Source organism: Carassius carassius, chromosome 3 (genome assembly GCF_963082965.1).
Source record: "Carassius carassius chromosome 3, fCarCar2.1, whole genome shotgun sequence".
In the NCBI taxonomy this organism is placed as follows: Eukaryota; Metazoa; Chordata; class Actinopteri; order Cypriniformes; family Cyprinidae; genus Carassius; species Carassius carassius.
In genome coordinates, this window is record NC_081757.1 from 14,416,080 (window position 1) to 14,433,702 (window position 17,623).

At 36.4% G+C, this 17,623-nt stretch overlaps 1 protein-coding gene across 1 annotated transcript; it reads left to right on the forward strand.

The window, feature by feature from the left end:
- The first annotated feature begins 735 nt into the window (after window positions 1–735).
- strc1 (stereocilin 1) lies at window positions 736–17,495 on the forward strand. The gene is made up of 28 exons (XM_059530145.1): window positions 736–892; window positions 1,224–1,940; window positions 2,057–2,081; window positions 2,279–4,337; window positions 4,782–4,844; window positions 4,962–5,072; window positions 5,170–5,324; window positions 5,789–5,975; window positions 6,610–6,725; window positions 6,864–6,993; window positions 7,386–7,568; window positions 8,739–8,777; window positions 10,141–10,317; window positions 10,583–10,723; window positions 12,556–12,617; window positions 12,746–12,881; window positions 13,113–13,201; window positions 13,289–13,424; window positions 13,609–13,805; window positions 13,910–14,000; window positions 14,072–14,234; window positions 14,401–14,576; window positions 14,794–14,949; window positions 15,285–15,427; window positions 15,531–15,679; window positions 15,952–16,049; window positions 16,336–16,486; window positions 16,641–17,495. The coding sequence occupies exons 1-28, from the start codon at window positions 844–846 to the stop codon at window positions 16,724–16,726; spliced, it is 5,985 nt and encodes a 1,994-aa protein (XP_059386128.1). The 5' UTR covers window positions 736–843; the 3' UTR covers window positions 16,727–17,495.
- The last annotated feature ends 128 nt before the right edge of the window (window positions 17,496–17,623 follow it).

Sequence of the window (17,623 nt, forward strand, 5' to 3'; positions counted from 1 at the left end):
TAAATATCAAGAACCAATCAAATCAACATTAATAACTGCTTGCGTTAATATTTCTGTATTAATATAATGTTATAATAAATAGCATTACCTAATTACATTAATTTTTAAATGAAATTTTACAACGTAAATCAGCCACAGATTGGGTTTTTAATGATTGGATAGATACAAAGAGGATGCATTTATACTAAATCAGTTGTGAGGATATGATGTGATTTTATTTATTATTAAAAACGGCTTTGAGTTATGAGCATACTTTTGCGGTTCAAGTTTAAACGGCTGTTATTAATATAACATTTAAAAAAAAAAAAAAAAAAAGTCCGGATTTTCAGTCACTTTATCCGCTATCACTAAAGCACACACAACAGTCAACCTATCGTCGCTGTTCTACCGCCTGCTGAAGTGACACAGGGTCGAATTCTCTTACACCCACCCACCTGTGCTTACGTTTGTTTTTACCTGTGTCACTGCTCGGGTGTACATTACTGCGACCGAGATGCTGACAGTCAACACGACCTGTTAATATTTCAGCACTCTCGGGGGTTATCTCCACTCCCAAATCCGTTCTGTGTGTTTCTTGGCCCCGGTTTCGTACCTATTTTCTGCTGCTGTTTAATTAGGCGACTGATGTCGGATTGAGTTGCAGCGACGCGGCAGCCGTGATAGAACAGAGACGAAATCCAGGAATCACTTCACAGAGAGGCTACTTTACAGGAAAACTATTGCACATTATGTTATGTTAGTAATTTCGCGGAATCAAAAGAAATGAAGTCTCTCCCGGCAGTGGTCATGCTCGTGTTAAATTAACAAAACGCCTTAACGACATCAAGATTTTTCTCGGTTAAAATGCACCACGGAGGTTGTTTGAAGTTGCTCATGCTCAGCAGCATTTTAGGTAAGAGTTTCTTTCTTTCTTATTATATATATATACATATTCTTGTCTGCACTTGTACAATTTTAAATGCCTGCCAGAGATAAAGATAAAATATTAAAACCATTTGATTTTGTTTACATTATACTTATGACGTTACCCATGTTAAATATAGTACAAATGTAATGAACAGTTTAAGCATGTACCTCAAAATAATAATTTATGAAAACCTTGTATCCGTTTATCTGCAGTATTTAAAATGCATTAACACTTAAGGCAGTAAGACCTTTATTTTATATATATATATATATATATATATACACATACTTTATTTATTTGTATCTTTTCTTAAAAGGGTTTGCATGTGGTGACTCTAGAAAGGTGACCTCATCACCTAGGACCATCATCAGACCAAGTGAAAAGAAGTCTAGGAGTGAGGATGAATTTGAGCGGAACATCAAAGTACTAATAGAGAACATCAGATCCTTGTCAAAAGAAGAACAGGGAGAAGAGGCCACACCAAATCTTCATCAGAGCATGAGCAGAATGTCAGCACCCATTGAGAGAATCGCAGTTGACAGCACTAACCTAGCTACTTACTTGACAATATTCAACAGTTTATTCTCCATATACCAGCCTGCACTGATTGACAGTTTCATTGAAACTCTCCCTCAAACTTTAATTTGCATTTTGGTGGACAGACAGCACTGTGGGTGGCAAGGAGATTTAACTAGTATTGTTTTATCTGCATTGAATGAACAAGTACTTTCTGTGTTCCCCTCTGTTAAAGCTGAAGCTTGCATGTCAACATCTAATCTGCGAATGGCAGACTCCACTATGGCTCAATTAAATTCTCTTCAGGAGATGTTGATGAATGTTTTGTCCTCAGTTTTGTCAGACAACTTTTTAGCCTTATGGAATAGATTTATGGACATGGCAATTCCACCAGTGATGTCATTCATGTCTGATTTCATGTTGAGTGCTCTTCAAACACCAGTGGATTTTCTAAATCTGGGATTACAGCTTGGCATTGATACCCCTACCCTAGACAAGAGTGAGAAGTGTCAACAAGGTGTGCCATAGCTTTAGGTTAAGTCCAGTTCTTCGGTATTGTTTGTTTTGCATTTATTACAATACTTTTTCAGTGCAGTAAGTGATTGTTCTTGTTTTCTTCTGTCTTGTGTACAGGTGATCTCAAACAGCTTATCATGTGGTATGTCAGTGGAAGTCCATATTCCTGTTATACATTTGGAGAGATATTTTTTGTTATTATTCTTTTTTTTTTTTAAAGTAAAATATAAACTAAAAAACATGGCCTATTACTCTTTGCTGATGATAAAAATGTTCACTTCCATTTATGTTTTACTTTAAAATGACTCAATTCATTCTATGCCTTGTTTCTGTATTTAGGGGCATGAATCATAATGTAAGCTGGTCTTTTGGACAGTCACTTCTGGATATGTTTTTGGCCCCTGAAACTCCACCTTGCGTTTTCCCAAGTCCAGAATGCCAGGCCACAGGCAGCATCGAGTTGGGTCGTTCTGGCCCTCCCTCAGTGAACATTCAGTCGTTTAGTCTCACCTGCGAACAGCAAAGCCTGAACCAACTCAACGAAACCCTTTGTGCAGCATTTTTAGGAGCAACATCTCAGGAATCCTATGTCCTTTATCAGATGTGTCGAGCGCTCGGCACACTCTCTCAAACTGAAATGACAAAGGTCTGGAGGAACGTGTGTCACAAGATCAAGAACATCAGCTTACCTTTCATTGAGCCCTGCAGTGATCCTGGCATCGCACAATCAAGTCGTATTGCACAGTCCACTCTCAGCCTCAGTGAACCACTCTGCGACTATCAGAACTGGACTATTGCTGACGCTGTGGACCCAGCTCTGGTCACAATGTGCAGTGAAAATGATCGTGCAACATTCATTCTTGCAGTGTGTACCAATGCTGAAGCTGTGCAAGTGCTGGTCAGAAATCCTAGCAATGCATGGGTGTGGGAATTCTGTATAAACGTGTCAGACACGTACATAGTGAACCTGTATTGTTCATATAACATGTGGACTGCTGAAACCATCGACCCATCAATAGTGACGTTTTGCTGGTATAATGACATGGAGAGATTTCAGTTTTTTCTGTGTGACAGTATGCCCTTCTTTATGGTTGTGTTCTCCAGTGAAGAAAACAACTGGCTGAATCCCAATTGCTCTCAACCTCCTTCACAAATCGACATCAACAGCCTTGTGGATGAGTCTTGCAAATACTCAGAATGGAAGAATGTACGCGCAATCAGCCCTGAACAGATCTCTGTATGTATACAAAATGATGAGGTTCGATTTATTAATGATGTGTGTGTTAATCAGACGTTTGTCACTGAACTTTTGCTAAACAGCGCAAATGCTTGGGTAGAGCAGTATTGCACATATTCTGTCAGGAATCCCCCTACAAGCCCACCGCCATTGAGCATTGAAGTTTGGTGTATCTATAGCACATGGATTAACGTGTCTGTGGATCCGTCTGTGGTTGCTTTATGCAGGCAGTACGACCAGATCGGCTTCCATCAGAACGTCTGTTGCAACATACCCTTGTATGACAAGTTGTCTCTTCATGTTGACAACCAATGGCTGATTAGAGAGTGCTCTGATAATGACACAACAAATGTGTTGGAGCAAGTTTGCGTCTATTCAGATTGGAGCCAACCTACTTTTGTAGATATGACTGACCTTGCTCTCTGTGCAGATCTTGACACTGAGAACTTCACTCGGAATGTATGTGCCAATGCTACGGTTCTCCAGAATCTGCTGGCAAATTTAGACAACACCTGGTTATTGGAGCAATGCTTAAACCTGACTGCACCTGGCAGAGGGAGCCTGATAGGTGTCCGACTGGCTGAGCAGTGTCAGTACTCCAGTTGGGCTTTGGTGCTCCCGGATGCTGCTCTCCTCGCTCTTTGCTGGGACTATGACCAGGCCAACTTTATCTCTTTTGTCTGTGGTGATTCTTCCATGCTCACCCACATCACTCGGGAGCCCTCCAGCCTCTGGGTCGGCACTCTCTGTGCTACATACACATCTCCCCGAACCCCCAGTGTCAGTGGGAGCAACGAAACAACTCCCCAGCCATGTCTAACTAGGGAGTTAGCTAAGAAGCTAAACTGGACATGCAACACAGACTTCAGCACTTTCTGCCAACCAGGTGCCAGTCAAGTCCAGGGTCTTCGGGTGCTGTTGCGCTGTGGGATAAAGATCATACAACCTCGTATGGAGAATCTCATGACTACACGGGTGACATCGATGGTCAAGCAGGCCACCAGCCTGTGGGTTGTCCTGCTGTTGGCTCTAGAAGAAAACAGTTTGACCTCTCTGAGGGTGACCGAGAATATTCAGCTTAGTGTGTTTGACTCAATTGTCATCTACATGGACAATGAGACCAACTTTGACAACAAGCGTGTGCTTTTGCAGTGCTTTGGGGTTGGTATCATTATTAAATTGCTACTAACCAAAGTAATTCATATTAAGAACAGGGCATATCATTTAGACTACTGTTTACCAAAAAAGACTCTGTGAACTAGTTCTGGAAGTTCTTCTAGTTTTTCTGATTATTAATTAAGCATGTACCTTACCTGGTTCACCACTATTTTGTAATTGACCCATGATCTAGCTCACCAACATGAGATGTAAGGTGTTAGACCTGTCACCAGATAATCTAAATCTCTTCTTTAGCATGTAATATTAACTCTTGAGTCATTTGATTTGTCTCTACTTTAGTATTGTGATAGAAATACCTAATATATGTTGTTGTTGTTGTTCCTATCAATGTTGAGATTGTTCTTCATGTTATGTTATGTTATGTAATAGGACAATATTGTATTTATACTGCATTTCCAGTTGAAACTTTGCATGTGTATATTTCAGAAAGTTCTGACTAGTCTGATGCAAACCGGGAGAGATGTCCCCACTAACTTTTTCCTGATCAAGGCAACTTTATTTGCATGTTTCAATGCTTTGTCAATCTGCATTATCATTTATACACAATATCCGCTTTTGTTTGCTGAAATCAGTGTGTGAGTAGCGCTTCTCATTATTGCTTTACAGGAGTATTTCCGTATTCCTCTATCTCATTTGAGATCAGTGCTCAGTGCAGCAGACAGCATAATCGTGAGGGAGATCCTGCTGTACTGTAACAGGAACTATGCCACTTTGCAGGTAGACCATCTCATCATTGCATCATTATATATATATAAGGAACAAACAAGATAAATGCATCATCTGATATAATTTACAGTCTTTTCTTTTTTTGAAGCTAACAGATGATTACCTGCACACTATGGTGTCTGTGCTCTTCCAAATTCACTTGCCCAGGGATATAAGCCTGTTTCCTGAAATGGGTCTTTTGTTGGCTCTAGCTACACCTTCAGACATCTTGTCAATGCCTCCTCTACAAAATAATATCAATGCGTGAGTGTCTCACATATATACCTGTTTAAAAAGAGCCATCTATTAATCACACCCTTCAGTTCTTGTTTATTATTTTTATTATTATAATTATTATATATAATATGATAATAAATAGTATTACTATTATAGTATTTATTTTTAGTTTAGTAATTTTTCATTTTTTTCAGATATTTCTGTTTATCTTTCATTTTTTTATCTAAAATTCTCAATAAATTTAAATTTAAACTTTTTTTTATTTTTTATTTTTTTATCACATATATATATATATATATATATATATATATATATATATATATTTATTTATTTATTTATTTATTTATTTATTTATTTATTTTTTCAGCTGTATTATTAAATTGTTATACTTAATAAATGTGTAATACTTTTAGTTAACAATAATAACATATAAGGTTTTTATGCATAATTCAAATTGTTTAAAACATCTCTGCTCCTCTAATTTTCTCCAGGTTAAGTATCATTAACTTCAGCATCAAAAACCTTTCCTTGGAGCAGCAGCAAGCGTTTGGTCGATGGTTCGGTCAGTCCATGAGCTTGCCTAACATGACAGCCAGCAGCTTATCCTTTATCAGAGACACTGGTAACCTGATCGCCTATTTGCCCTTCCAGAGCTTCCAGTTCCTCTCACCTGCTCAGGTAACAGCCCCAACACCTCACTAAGGTACCTGAACCCACCTGGCTCCGGTTAACCCTCAGGCAGCTCAGCTGGGGAAAATGCCAATGCTTGACACTGGTTCATTGTAACAGCCATGACCCCGTAGTCTGTTTTTAATAAATAAACACAGAAATGCATGAATTAGGAATGGCTGTGTAGTGGACTGTGGTGCTAACATCACAATGAAAGGTTCTTCACTGCTGTCCATATTAACAGGACATTTCAGAATACACAAATAAATATACAGTTTGTTAAACAATTTAGGATGTGTAGGATTTACCCTGAAACACTCAGAAATTGTGAGTCAATTTCACGAATAATTACAAAGCAACAGAAACAGCAATTAACATTGAATTAAACATGAAAGGTTCAAAGTAGAAAGGACATACTAGTGTTTTTTTGTCAAATTTACTCTAATAATATGTTTTATTTAAAACTTGAAAACTATGGAAAATCAGATTTTATAGTGTAGTCATTCCATTTTAAAAATGACACTTTAAGTTCATATTTAAAATGGCCATTTGATAGTTTGAAATGTCTAATAAATAGTCTTAAATTGTCAGATGACATACTTGACTAATTTAGTTCTCATTGTCGTGTGTTTTGTTTTCTTAGCTGCTGGATGGTTTGGATGTCCTGCAGAGTAACCCGTTGGGTCTCTTTAAGCAGCAGTTCATTGCTCAGAGTATCACTGGAACCTTCGGGAATCTCACTGTCGACCAGATCAGGAGGTTAGCTTAATACAATGATGTTTTACTCCATTAAAATCAAATTAATACAGTTCCTTGAATTAATTATTATTATTTTTTTTCTGATTTGGGACATGTGTAACATGTTAATGTAAAAAGTTTCCTCTCACACGCCTCCAGGTTAGGTAATCTGTCCTGTCTGGCTCACCCCAGCCAGCTGATGGCATATGCAGGAACAGATGCCTTCTCAGTGATCCAGGACAACATCAGGACGTGTGTGGTCCAGGGTTTTAGTGTTCCTAGCAATATGGTCAGTAAACATCAACTCGTCTAATTTTTATCGTTGTCACTTATATTCACCCTCTTCTTTAAAGAACAACCCCCACTTGAAAAATACCCCTTACGAAAATGAATCATGGTTTTTCAGTAGTAAAAGGGAATTAACTATTTTTTATTGATTTTATTGATTGATTGACATTGATTATCGTTTGTATAACCACAGTTTTACTACAAATACCATGGTTGAACTATGGTTAGTGTAGCAAAACCATGATTAATTTGTGGTTACCACAGTTTAACTACAGTAACCAGTTTTTTTGGTTTTATTTGTGGTCAAACGGATTGGTTTAGGATAGGATTCGTATAGGATTGGTACATATAAAATAGCCTCAAGTTTGTGGTTACTTTTCGTTTTGTGTCCAGATTTCCAGCTTGATCTTGAAATCGTCTGACCTGCAGTCTCCCTCCAGTCTCACTCCTCAGAGAGTCTCTGAGCTTGGCCCTTTTCTGCCCCTGCTGGGATCCAGTGTCCTGCAGCAGCTGACCTCAGCTCAGCTCATGCCTGCCCTCAGGACCCTGGCCTCTGTGCCTTTCACCCCTGTACAGGTATGCACCATTTTTGCCACACATGCATACATTTGCCACAGAAGACAAATAATTTGCCAAAATCTGCAGGCCACAAATATTTCTTACAGGTCATGATTTTATTTTGCATTATTTTTTTTATTTTTTTAAATGTATATATGTTGTTATGACAGTTTAGTTTTTCCCCTAACGTATTTATGACAAACAGCACAGACAGGTCATTGTGTCAGTCATAAGCAAGGCAATTTATTTATATAGCACTTTATTTCATACAAAGTGCTAATTCAAAGTGCTTTCCAAAAAAAGTATATTTGAAAAAGATATAGTTCCAAAAAGGTTAAAAGAAATAACATTGAAAATACTGTGCGATAAAAATTGAAAAGTTGAAGAAAAAAGTAAAAAGAAAACAAAGGTAAATGTTAAAAGGAATGTGAGAAACATTTATAGTATCATTCACAAAATTGTCAACAACTGCCAACAAAATCTTACATTTTTGTTTTACATTTTGTTTATTTTTTGTTGGAAATATACAACATTGTTTTATTTGAGTCTCTCGTGTTTCATCAGCAAGGTTCAGATGGTAAGATGTCTTACAGTTTGATGTATTCCATGCAATGTTACAGTTCTAATACTGCTACCAGACAGCTAATCTGTATTTTTTCACTTGCATTTTGCATTTGCCATGTTAATTTTGGATACGGAGTATACCCAAGTGGGTGGAAAACTGAGTAGAGGTCAGTGGTTACAAGCAGGCAGTGTGGGTTTAGTCTTGAGGGCTCTGCAACAGATGGAAGACTACTGTCAGAGGAGCCATGGTATCTGATATAGGTAGAGGATTGTGTCATTGCTTAACCCTTTTAATCATTTCTGCATGAGCAAACACTAATTCTACTTGTCCATCTCAATGTGAACCCAAAACATAAGAAAGGCAGTGGATGGGAGCACGAAATAAAAAAGAAAGCTTCAGATGTCAATAGAATATCTTTATTATAGTTTAAAGGGGGAATGTCCTTGTAAAAGTCAGAAAATGTGTTTTAGTTAAATAAAATAAAAACGACCTAATACCCATATAATTAAACATTAGGCACTTAATCTATCAGAATATTTATTCATCATCTTGTTTCATTGTTTTCTAATTATTTACTGCCTTTTTCACTGCCTATTAATAAGTATAGTTTTTTTTCCGTAAAGGCACGTATCATCTTCGACAAGATCTCAGCCAATTTTAGTGTAAGTATATCTTGAGAAAAGCTGTGCTTGCTCTGATATTTTTCTTCTTAGATGTTTGAAAAGTCAGCCATTGTGAACATACAGGTGTGAGTGTTTGTGTCTGTGTTTGAGATGTCAGCACTTTTGCACAGCCAGCTGGTCCACAACTGAGTGTAATCAACTCCGGGGTATTTCAAGGACAATTGCATTGGCCTTTCACACACTCACCCATCAGTTACTCTTTATAGATTTACTTTGCGTGTTTGAAAGTGCATGTAACATTTACTCATATGCTCTGTGTGATTTCGTAGTTTCTCAAGGTATAGGATTGCACCAGGCACAAGGAAGTTGTCAAGCAGCCTTTTGTATTTTGTGTCTTGGGTTTAAAGGAACATTGTAATGTAGGTCAGAGAGACTGTCACTAGTGAGCTAGCTCACAAAGGCTGTATTTATTTGTTCAAACATTAAAACTGTAAAATGTGTGTCATTTATTCCTGTAATTGTAAAGCTGAATGTTCAGCAGCCTTTTCTCCAGACTTCAGTTTCACATGGTCCTGCAGAAATCATTCTAATATACTGATTTTCTGCTTTATTTTCTAAATTTCTTTTAAGTATCTGTGACAACACTGATTTTATATGCTGCTAACACTACATTTAAAATTAACACAACATTGTATATGCTACTAAATGTTTTTGTGGAAACTGATTTTTTTTTTCCTTGATGTATTAACTAGTTGCTTATTAACATGCCTTTTATTAACATATTGGCTGTTTATTAATACTTAAAAAACACACATTCTACATGACCATATTCTACATCCCTAATCCTGCCCAATACCTAAACATAAACAACTACCTTACTCACTATTAATAAGCATCAAATTAGGAGTTTACTGAGGTGAAAGCAGTAGTTAATAGTTTGTTAATAGCGAGAATTGGATTTTAAAATAAAGCGTGACCGAACATTTATATGAACATTACTTTTTTTTTAACAATGTAATGTAATAGTCTTTACTGTCGCTTTTTCAGTTTTACTGAAAAAATAGTGTTAATTGCTGATTATATATTGTACAAATAATATTGACCACAAATCTTTTCAATAATTATTGAAGTGTAATATTTTTATATAATTTTTTTTGCAAATTGTTAAAACATTATTTAAAGAAAATAATTTTCTTATTAAGTTGGCAGCATTAACTTATATTACTTTATGTGGATTTAAGGAAATAAAATGCAGTTGTTATATATTTTTTCTTTCTAGATTGTGGTCTCAGACCCCAGTTTGCTATGATAAATTCTCAAATATACTGAATGTCATTTGAATGATACAGAATATCGTATTTTGGAAATCTACAGTAAGTGTGATATTTGTGCTCTCTCTTAGCTGGTTCTACCAGGCTCTGAGCATTTGTCTAGGCTGGGATCTCTTGTGAGTGGAGTAAAGGTGGAGACTCTGTGGACTTTACCAACTGATGTTCTGCTAGAAGCGTTATCTTCTATGAGCCTTCAGACACCTGGGCTCACCCCCCCACAGGTCAACACTATCATCTCCAAACTCTGGGTAAGAAACTCACTCTTTTTCTCTTTAGGCCTCTGAACATAACTATATGTAAATCTAATGTGTTCCATTGTTGTACAAGATGAGAAGCAAAAGCACCCCTTCGATGAAATAGAAGAATTTCTGGGTTTGAATATCTCTTTGAGTGTCACATAAGATTACAAAAAATGGATGGTCATTTCACCAGATATGTTTTGCATGCTGATCTTGAATATGTAACCGCTCAGGCAACAGAAATGAATGTGAATTTCTTCTTCCATGCTTTCAGGGTTCTAGTTCTGTGTCCCAGTGGATGGATAGAGTCAATCCTTTGCTCTCTAGCACTCCACTCCTCAGTGTGATCACCCAAGTCCCTCAGCTGCTGATCAGAGACACTGCTGTACACACTCGCCTCTGGAACACACAGCAGGTATCTTCTAGTCCAGCCATACACACTTCATTTATCAAACACAATAACAGTACAATTATAGTTTTTTGGTAATATTATACTTATTTGCATACTGAATTTTGATAGGTCTTTTCTCCCTTGTACATATTCATTTAGACTTACATTCATAATTTTGGGGTCAATTTGAACTTTTAATATTTTTGAAAAAAGCCTTTTGTGCTCGCCAAGGCTGCAAAATACAGTAAAACTATTTAACAAGTTTAGTTCCAATGTTTTTGTTAAAATTGTTACAGTGTTAAATAACTGTTTTCTATTGTAATATATTCTAAAATATGATTTATTCCTTTGATGGCAAAGCTGAATTTTCAGCCATAACTCCAGTTTTCAGTGCCACATTCTTCAGAAATCATTCTAATATTCAGATTTGCTGCTCAATAAACATTTCTCTTTATTGGCAAAGTTGAAAAAATTTGCTGCTTGATTTGATACATGTCTAAATCATGACAAATTGTTTCAGGATTTTGATGAGCGGAAATTTCCAAAGAACAGCATTTATTTTGAAATAGAAGTATTTTGTGACAATTCTAAATGTTTTATTTATTTATTTATTTTTTTTTATCAATTTACTTTGTCCTGTAAAAAAACAACAACAACTTACTGACCCCATACTAGTGTATGTCTGTTCTTACACTGCAAAAACCATGTAGCGTTTCATTAGCGCATAACCAAAACCTAAAATATAACTTTATGTAAAACTTTTACACTATTCATATGCTGCCTTTCAAGTATTGGAATTTCTAGTGAAGACCTTTTTTTTTCTTCTTCTTCTTCAAAGTACAACACAGAACAAACAAATAATATTGTCTCAGACTTCACATGCACTCACAAAGAAATAAAATAAAATAAAAGATTAATAGAAAAAAAAAATAAGTTTACTACCTTAGACACCAATTATAATGCTTACAATAATAAATACAGGTTCAGTAACTAAAGGTGCAGTACCATAGAAAAGAGCTGCAAAAGAGTCAATCATTAGAAATGCAGGTAGTGTACAACTCAAGCCACATACATAGGAAACATTAGACATTGGTTTGGCTGCTAGTTTGTCTAAATATCCAAGAAATTATCCAAAATCTGGTGAAGATCTGATGGGCAAAATATTTATTTTCTCACATAATCTGATTAAATGTGTGTTTTTGAGCAAGAGGTCATAACAAGTGTGTCTTCCATCATGACTCCCTATTACCACAGAGATCTATATAATACTACAGTGTCTAATTACTAGTTTAATTATTGATAATGGAGCACAACAAAGCTTCTTTGTTGTGTCACCTCTGATTTAGCACACTAGACACAGTATCTCATGTTAACTAGCAGAAAATAAGAAGAAAACCAACCTGAGTTGCTCTAGTACTGTCAGTGCCTTTTTCCGGGACATTAAGCATGAAGGTGTTTTTTAAATACCCATTTTCTGTTATAGTTAAGCTTACAGAGCCAAGAAGTCACTGATTTCACTGTTAATGTATGCATAAATATTTACAGTACCTTACAGTTACAGTAATTGTGCCCCCTGACTTATGAAGGTAAATTCCTTAAAGGGATAGTACACACACAAAGTTTTTTTTTTTTACTTTATTTTTATGCACCCTCACGTTCCTTCAAACCTGTATGAATTTCTTTCTTCAGTTAAACAAAATTAGCTATTTTGAGGAATATTGGTAACCATTTGCCGGTAGCCATTTAGTTCCATAGTATTTTTTTCTATAATCTGAATTGTCCAAGTTAAAGCTATGCTAAAATCGAAACCGTTGATTGTTCCAATCACATCATTACATTGTTTTTTCATTCAACAGGCTAAAGCTCTCTTTAAACAGGCTGTCATCTCTCACCCAAGTCTCTCACTACAACAATTTCTGTAAGTTTGGCCTTTAGGGATTTGTGAGTTCATTTTGTGATTATAAACCAGGTCTACAAAATGTATCATGACAATGCTCAGTGAAGTACTTAAGCATGATCATGTTTTCTCTTTCTCTGACATGACAGATCTCTGGGGACACTGGCTACAGGAGTGAATTGCTTGAACCTTAGACGATTGTTCCAGAATCTGGCATCTCTATCTCCTCTACGTGACATTATGACATTTCTGAGAGAGCAGCCTGTGCCACTCCACCCCTCACTGGTATCTAGCAAACCTACATTCAAATTCAGGACCTACATTTGACAGAGTACCAGTTTAGTTTAGCTTCATTTTAATTCATAATCTTATTCATAGTTCACTGAATTAATCAATAAACTTTTGCGCAGACCTACCTGTAAATTGAGTGCAGATGTTTAGAATCCTGAATAATGGTTGGAGTATTGCACAAACACTCTCTTGACAGAAGTTTATTTTCCTTTTTCCGTACTACAGAAAAAATGTGTAATTGAGGAATTGTATGAGTTTGGCTTCTTCTCAGATTTACTTGGAGATTTGGGTTCTCAGATTGCCCTGTCACTTCCGTGAGTCAAAATTCAACTCATCAAAATGCATTTACATGTGTATATAATATTGTCTTCACATGTTAAATTTTATGTTATTGTCTAAAGGCTGAGCACCATTAAGAAATTTCCACAAGATAAGATGGATTCCCTTAGGAAAGTTATAATACAGGACCCATATTACTTCCTACTGCTTCCCAGCACCAAACAAGCTGTCCTGGTGGACAAGATGCTTCAAAGACTGGTAAAGAATATCATTTTACTGTCTGCAGGTCATGCACATATTTTCAGTGTGGATCTTTCCAGTTAATGATTGTGACAGGGTTAACAAACCCTGATTCTGTGTATATAAAATACCTTTTTAAAAGGGCTTTAATTTCAAAGTCTCTGTGAATCTCCAACCCCTATATCTTTGATATTCTCATCAGAATATGTACACTGGGCTGTACACTGAAGAGGAGTTTCGTTCGCTAGGTGTCATGGCTACATTTGTGACAGATGAAATGTTTTGGAAATTGGATAGGAGCTTTTTTGTTGATGGTCTGGAGTTCCTACAAAGATTCTGCTACAATGCAAATAAACGAGGCCTGGTGGCAGACATGCTACAGGAAAATAGGACATTTGGGTAAGGCCAGTTAAGCTTTATTTTTCTAGTTTTTATTAAATTACTGAAAATGAATGCTCACTTCAAACCCAACAAGTTGTCAATAAACAGTTTTCTCCGCATAGCCCTGTAAAAAACTGGACATCAGAGACACTGAACCAAGTGGACCGCTTCTTGTTTTTTCTCCCGAAGGACACTATTCAGCTCATCCCCTTAGTGAGTGACCAGAAATTTCTTTGTGTCAATTGAACACATGCCTGTGTTTTGACATGTGTGCGTGTCTTCAGGGTTTGATGAGCTTAGAGCGCATCGAGAGGCTGTTCCTGAGTCAGCAGAAGTGGGAGAGGGGAGAGTTTGGTTCTCTGTGTCAGAAACCCTCAGAGCTGTTTGACAAGAAACAGTTTGTGCTTCAGTTCTTCCTTGGCTTCCTCAGAATAGGACGTTCCCCTTGTAAGCACAATTCTCTGCCTTGACAGAATGTCATCTGTTAAAATCTTTCTGTTTACTTAAATTAAATAACAGATTGTGAATGGGTATAATACAGCCGTATGGCTGTCACTTCACACTTTTGACCGCTCAACCCTTTTCATTTCATCTCTCCATCTCTGTGTCGTAGATACTGGACTGATCCCCACTTGTGAGAGCCTGCATGTGACACAACCTGCCGCCTGGACTATTGACAGCCTTAGAAACATGCCACAAGCTTCATTTCGGAGGTGCTTGGAGCTCATTGGCCAGGATCCATTTTTCATTGCATTCGAGCTGTCAGTGCTTCTTACAAAAACCAAAGAGGTGCCTGAATTTCTCCATCAGCTCATATGCTCCTAAATAACATTCTCACAAGTGTTTTGCAATTTTGAGATATTATATTTTGTTGGTGCACGTAAGACATATCCTCCTTTTAAGTTTTCCACTTGGTGGAAATCCCATTAATATGTTGAGGATGTTCTGTGAATATCTGCATATCTGTGTCATAATAATAGTGGTGATTTTTTTTTTCTGTGTGTAGGTGTATGGGATGCCTTCCTCTTTTAACTCTTCAGTGATCTCTCAGTTGGGTCGCATTGCCACTCAGCTTTCACTTGAAGAATTGGGCTCTCTAAGACTCTCTGAAATTCAGTCAATTTCAGCTATGGGGAATCTCAACACATGGACCAGCAGACAGGTGAAATGTTGATGAGCACATGTTAAAGTGAGCTGGAATGGCTCTTAAAATTGTAATTTGAAAAACATAATATACCACTAATCAATGAAAATACACTGATTGATTTGAACAAAAATACAGTAAAAACACAATAATATTGAAAAATATAATTGCAATTTAAAATCATTGCATTTATTAATTAATGCAATTTGAAATTATTATTTTCTATATTTTAAAATGTAATATATTCATCAATTCATATGATTGCAAAGCTGAACTTACTCCAGCCATTACTATTTGATTGTGTAAAAATGTGAGAAAAATCTGTTGTAAATGACCTCTGTTTGCAACTGCAGCTAAAATCAGTATTCTCCACGGTTCTGAACTCAACCAGAAAGACTCCTAGCCAGTTAGACTCCAGCACTTTTGTGGCATTGGGGCACATTGTGTGTGGGATTGATGCACCAATCATGCGCATCCTGAATCCAGTAGAGTTCAGGTTGAATTATATAAAATAATCAAAAAATTAATTGCATGTGTGTTTCCTCCAATTAAATTTACTCTTGTGCTAAATGTGAAATGTTTTGTTTTTCTTATTCCAGTAAAGCAGTTTTGTGGCTTGGCCGTTTGTATTTGTCTTGCTCTGAGGAGCAGTTGCAGGCTTTGATAGGGCTGCTCAGTCATAGCTTGGCATTTGGACCAGTCAGCTCCTGGGGATCAGAGGTCTTTATTGAGATCGGAGCGATTGCAGGTAATGCTCAGAGCTTGTAATCAGAAGGCTGATGGTTAGATTTCCACAGATATCACCATTAGGACCTTGAGCTAGGGCACTTTAACCAAAAGTTACCAAAGATGGGAATTTTCCCTGTAAGAAGTGTACTTTGTCACTCTATTAACAGATATAGTTTATAGCAGAGAATTAGTATTAGTACTGTAGCTAAATTAACTTGTATCTGATTTAATAATTGATGTTTTTTTTTTGTCTATACATGGTGTTTTTTGTGAATTTTCCCCTTTCTGTAGCGGGCCTGCCTGACATAGCCATGTCTGCATTAGTGAGGGAACAGATAGAAGGAATCACCCCACTTGCCATCTCTCTCATCCCAGCAGGCAAATTTGCAGTTAGTATGTTTTTTCTAGCCTCTTTAGTGCCTTGCACTGAAATGTATGATATATGCATGTGGTTATTTGACTGTGTTCATAACTATTAATGACACGTCAAGTAGGAATATCCTTTGTCTTTTCTAGATCCTGCCACCAATTTGACCAAAAATTATAAAAATCTGTTAATTTCATACCTAAATTGCAAGATATCAAAACACTCTTATGATGTCCTTTATTTTTTTCAAATGAAAAGTATTTTGAAGTTACTTTATTACCTAGTGTTTCTATGTTCTCTCTTCACAGGTTGTGTTTAACCAGGCCCAGATTCGTATGTTCACGTATGATCAGGCCATTGCTGTGACTGAGGGCCAGCGCTCCGCTCTGTCTCCAGTACAGCAGACGGCCCTGTCCATGGTGCTCAACCCCTGGGAGGACAAACCTGTTGATTTCAGAGGTAAAACACTTTACCTATACTTTAATTTCAAACATATTGGTTATAGTTAAACGTGTGTGCAATCTCAAACCAGAATGAACGATTGATATTAGGACATTTTGGGTTGCTAAATGTTCTTTATTTTGTCTCACAGTTGTTTTTGTGTATCTTTCAGGCAGGTCACTGGGAGTTGCAATGCATCCCTGTCCTTTCTTCTACCTCTCCAGCATCCTGATAATGCTGCTGTTTTCTCTTGGATGAGTTAGGTCTGTCGCTGCTGAATAGCTGCTATACTGAACTGACCTTTTCTTTTTAAACATGTGCACTTTAATGCTGTATATAAAATACTTAGGAGAAATACAAGAACAATAACTCATGGAAATATTTATTTCGGCACTTTATAATAGTTAGTCAGTGAAAATGTGGTTTTGTTTGACTGTTTTTGAATAATTGCTTGCTTGGAGAATAATGTACCAACCTAGGTCTGTAATTGCCTAAACTGATTTGTTTTGACTTGTGATTTATATTCGACTTATTGTTCTGTTTTTATTAGTATTATTTATTTACTTTTTTAGCTGCTTTAACAGCCTTCATTCACTATTAGAATGATTTCTAAGAGTAATGATGCTGAAAATGTAGCTTTGATCACAGGAATAAATTACATTTTGAAATCTATTCAAAGAGAAAGCAGTTATTTTAAATAGTAAAAACATTTCACAATATTACTGCTTTTGCTGTATTTTGTATAAAATAAATGCAGCTTGGTGGGCACTGGGCAGAAGAGAATTCTTTTAAAAACATAAATATCTTACTGTCAAAAACGTTTTTCTAGTAGTGTACATTGAAATTCTGGAAAAATATCAGAAGGGCTTGATTGTGAATTTTTATTTTTATTTCATTTGTAAACTCAACCATGTATTTATTCTGGCTTCTTATGTAACTATCTATATGCCCTAATACTTCATGTTGCTTGAAGTCAGACTGTATTTAAATTTTGTATTGTTGTGCATAAACCAGTGCATATATCCTTGGAAATAAAGTATTACAAGAAACATTATAAGGGGACTTATAATTATAAAACAACAACAACAACAATTATTATTGCTAAGTATAATAATATTAATAAAAAATATGATGATTATTATTATTATAAATATG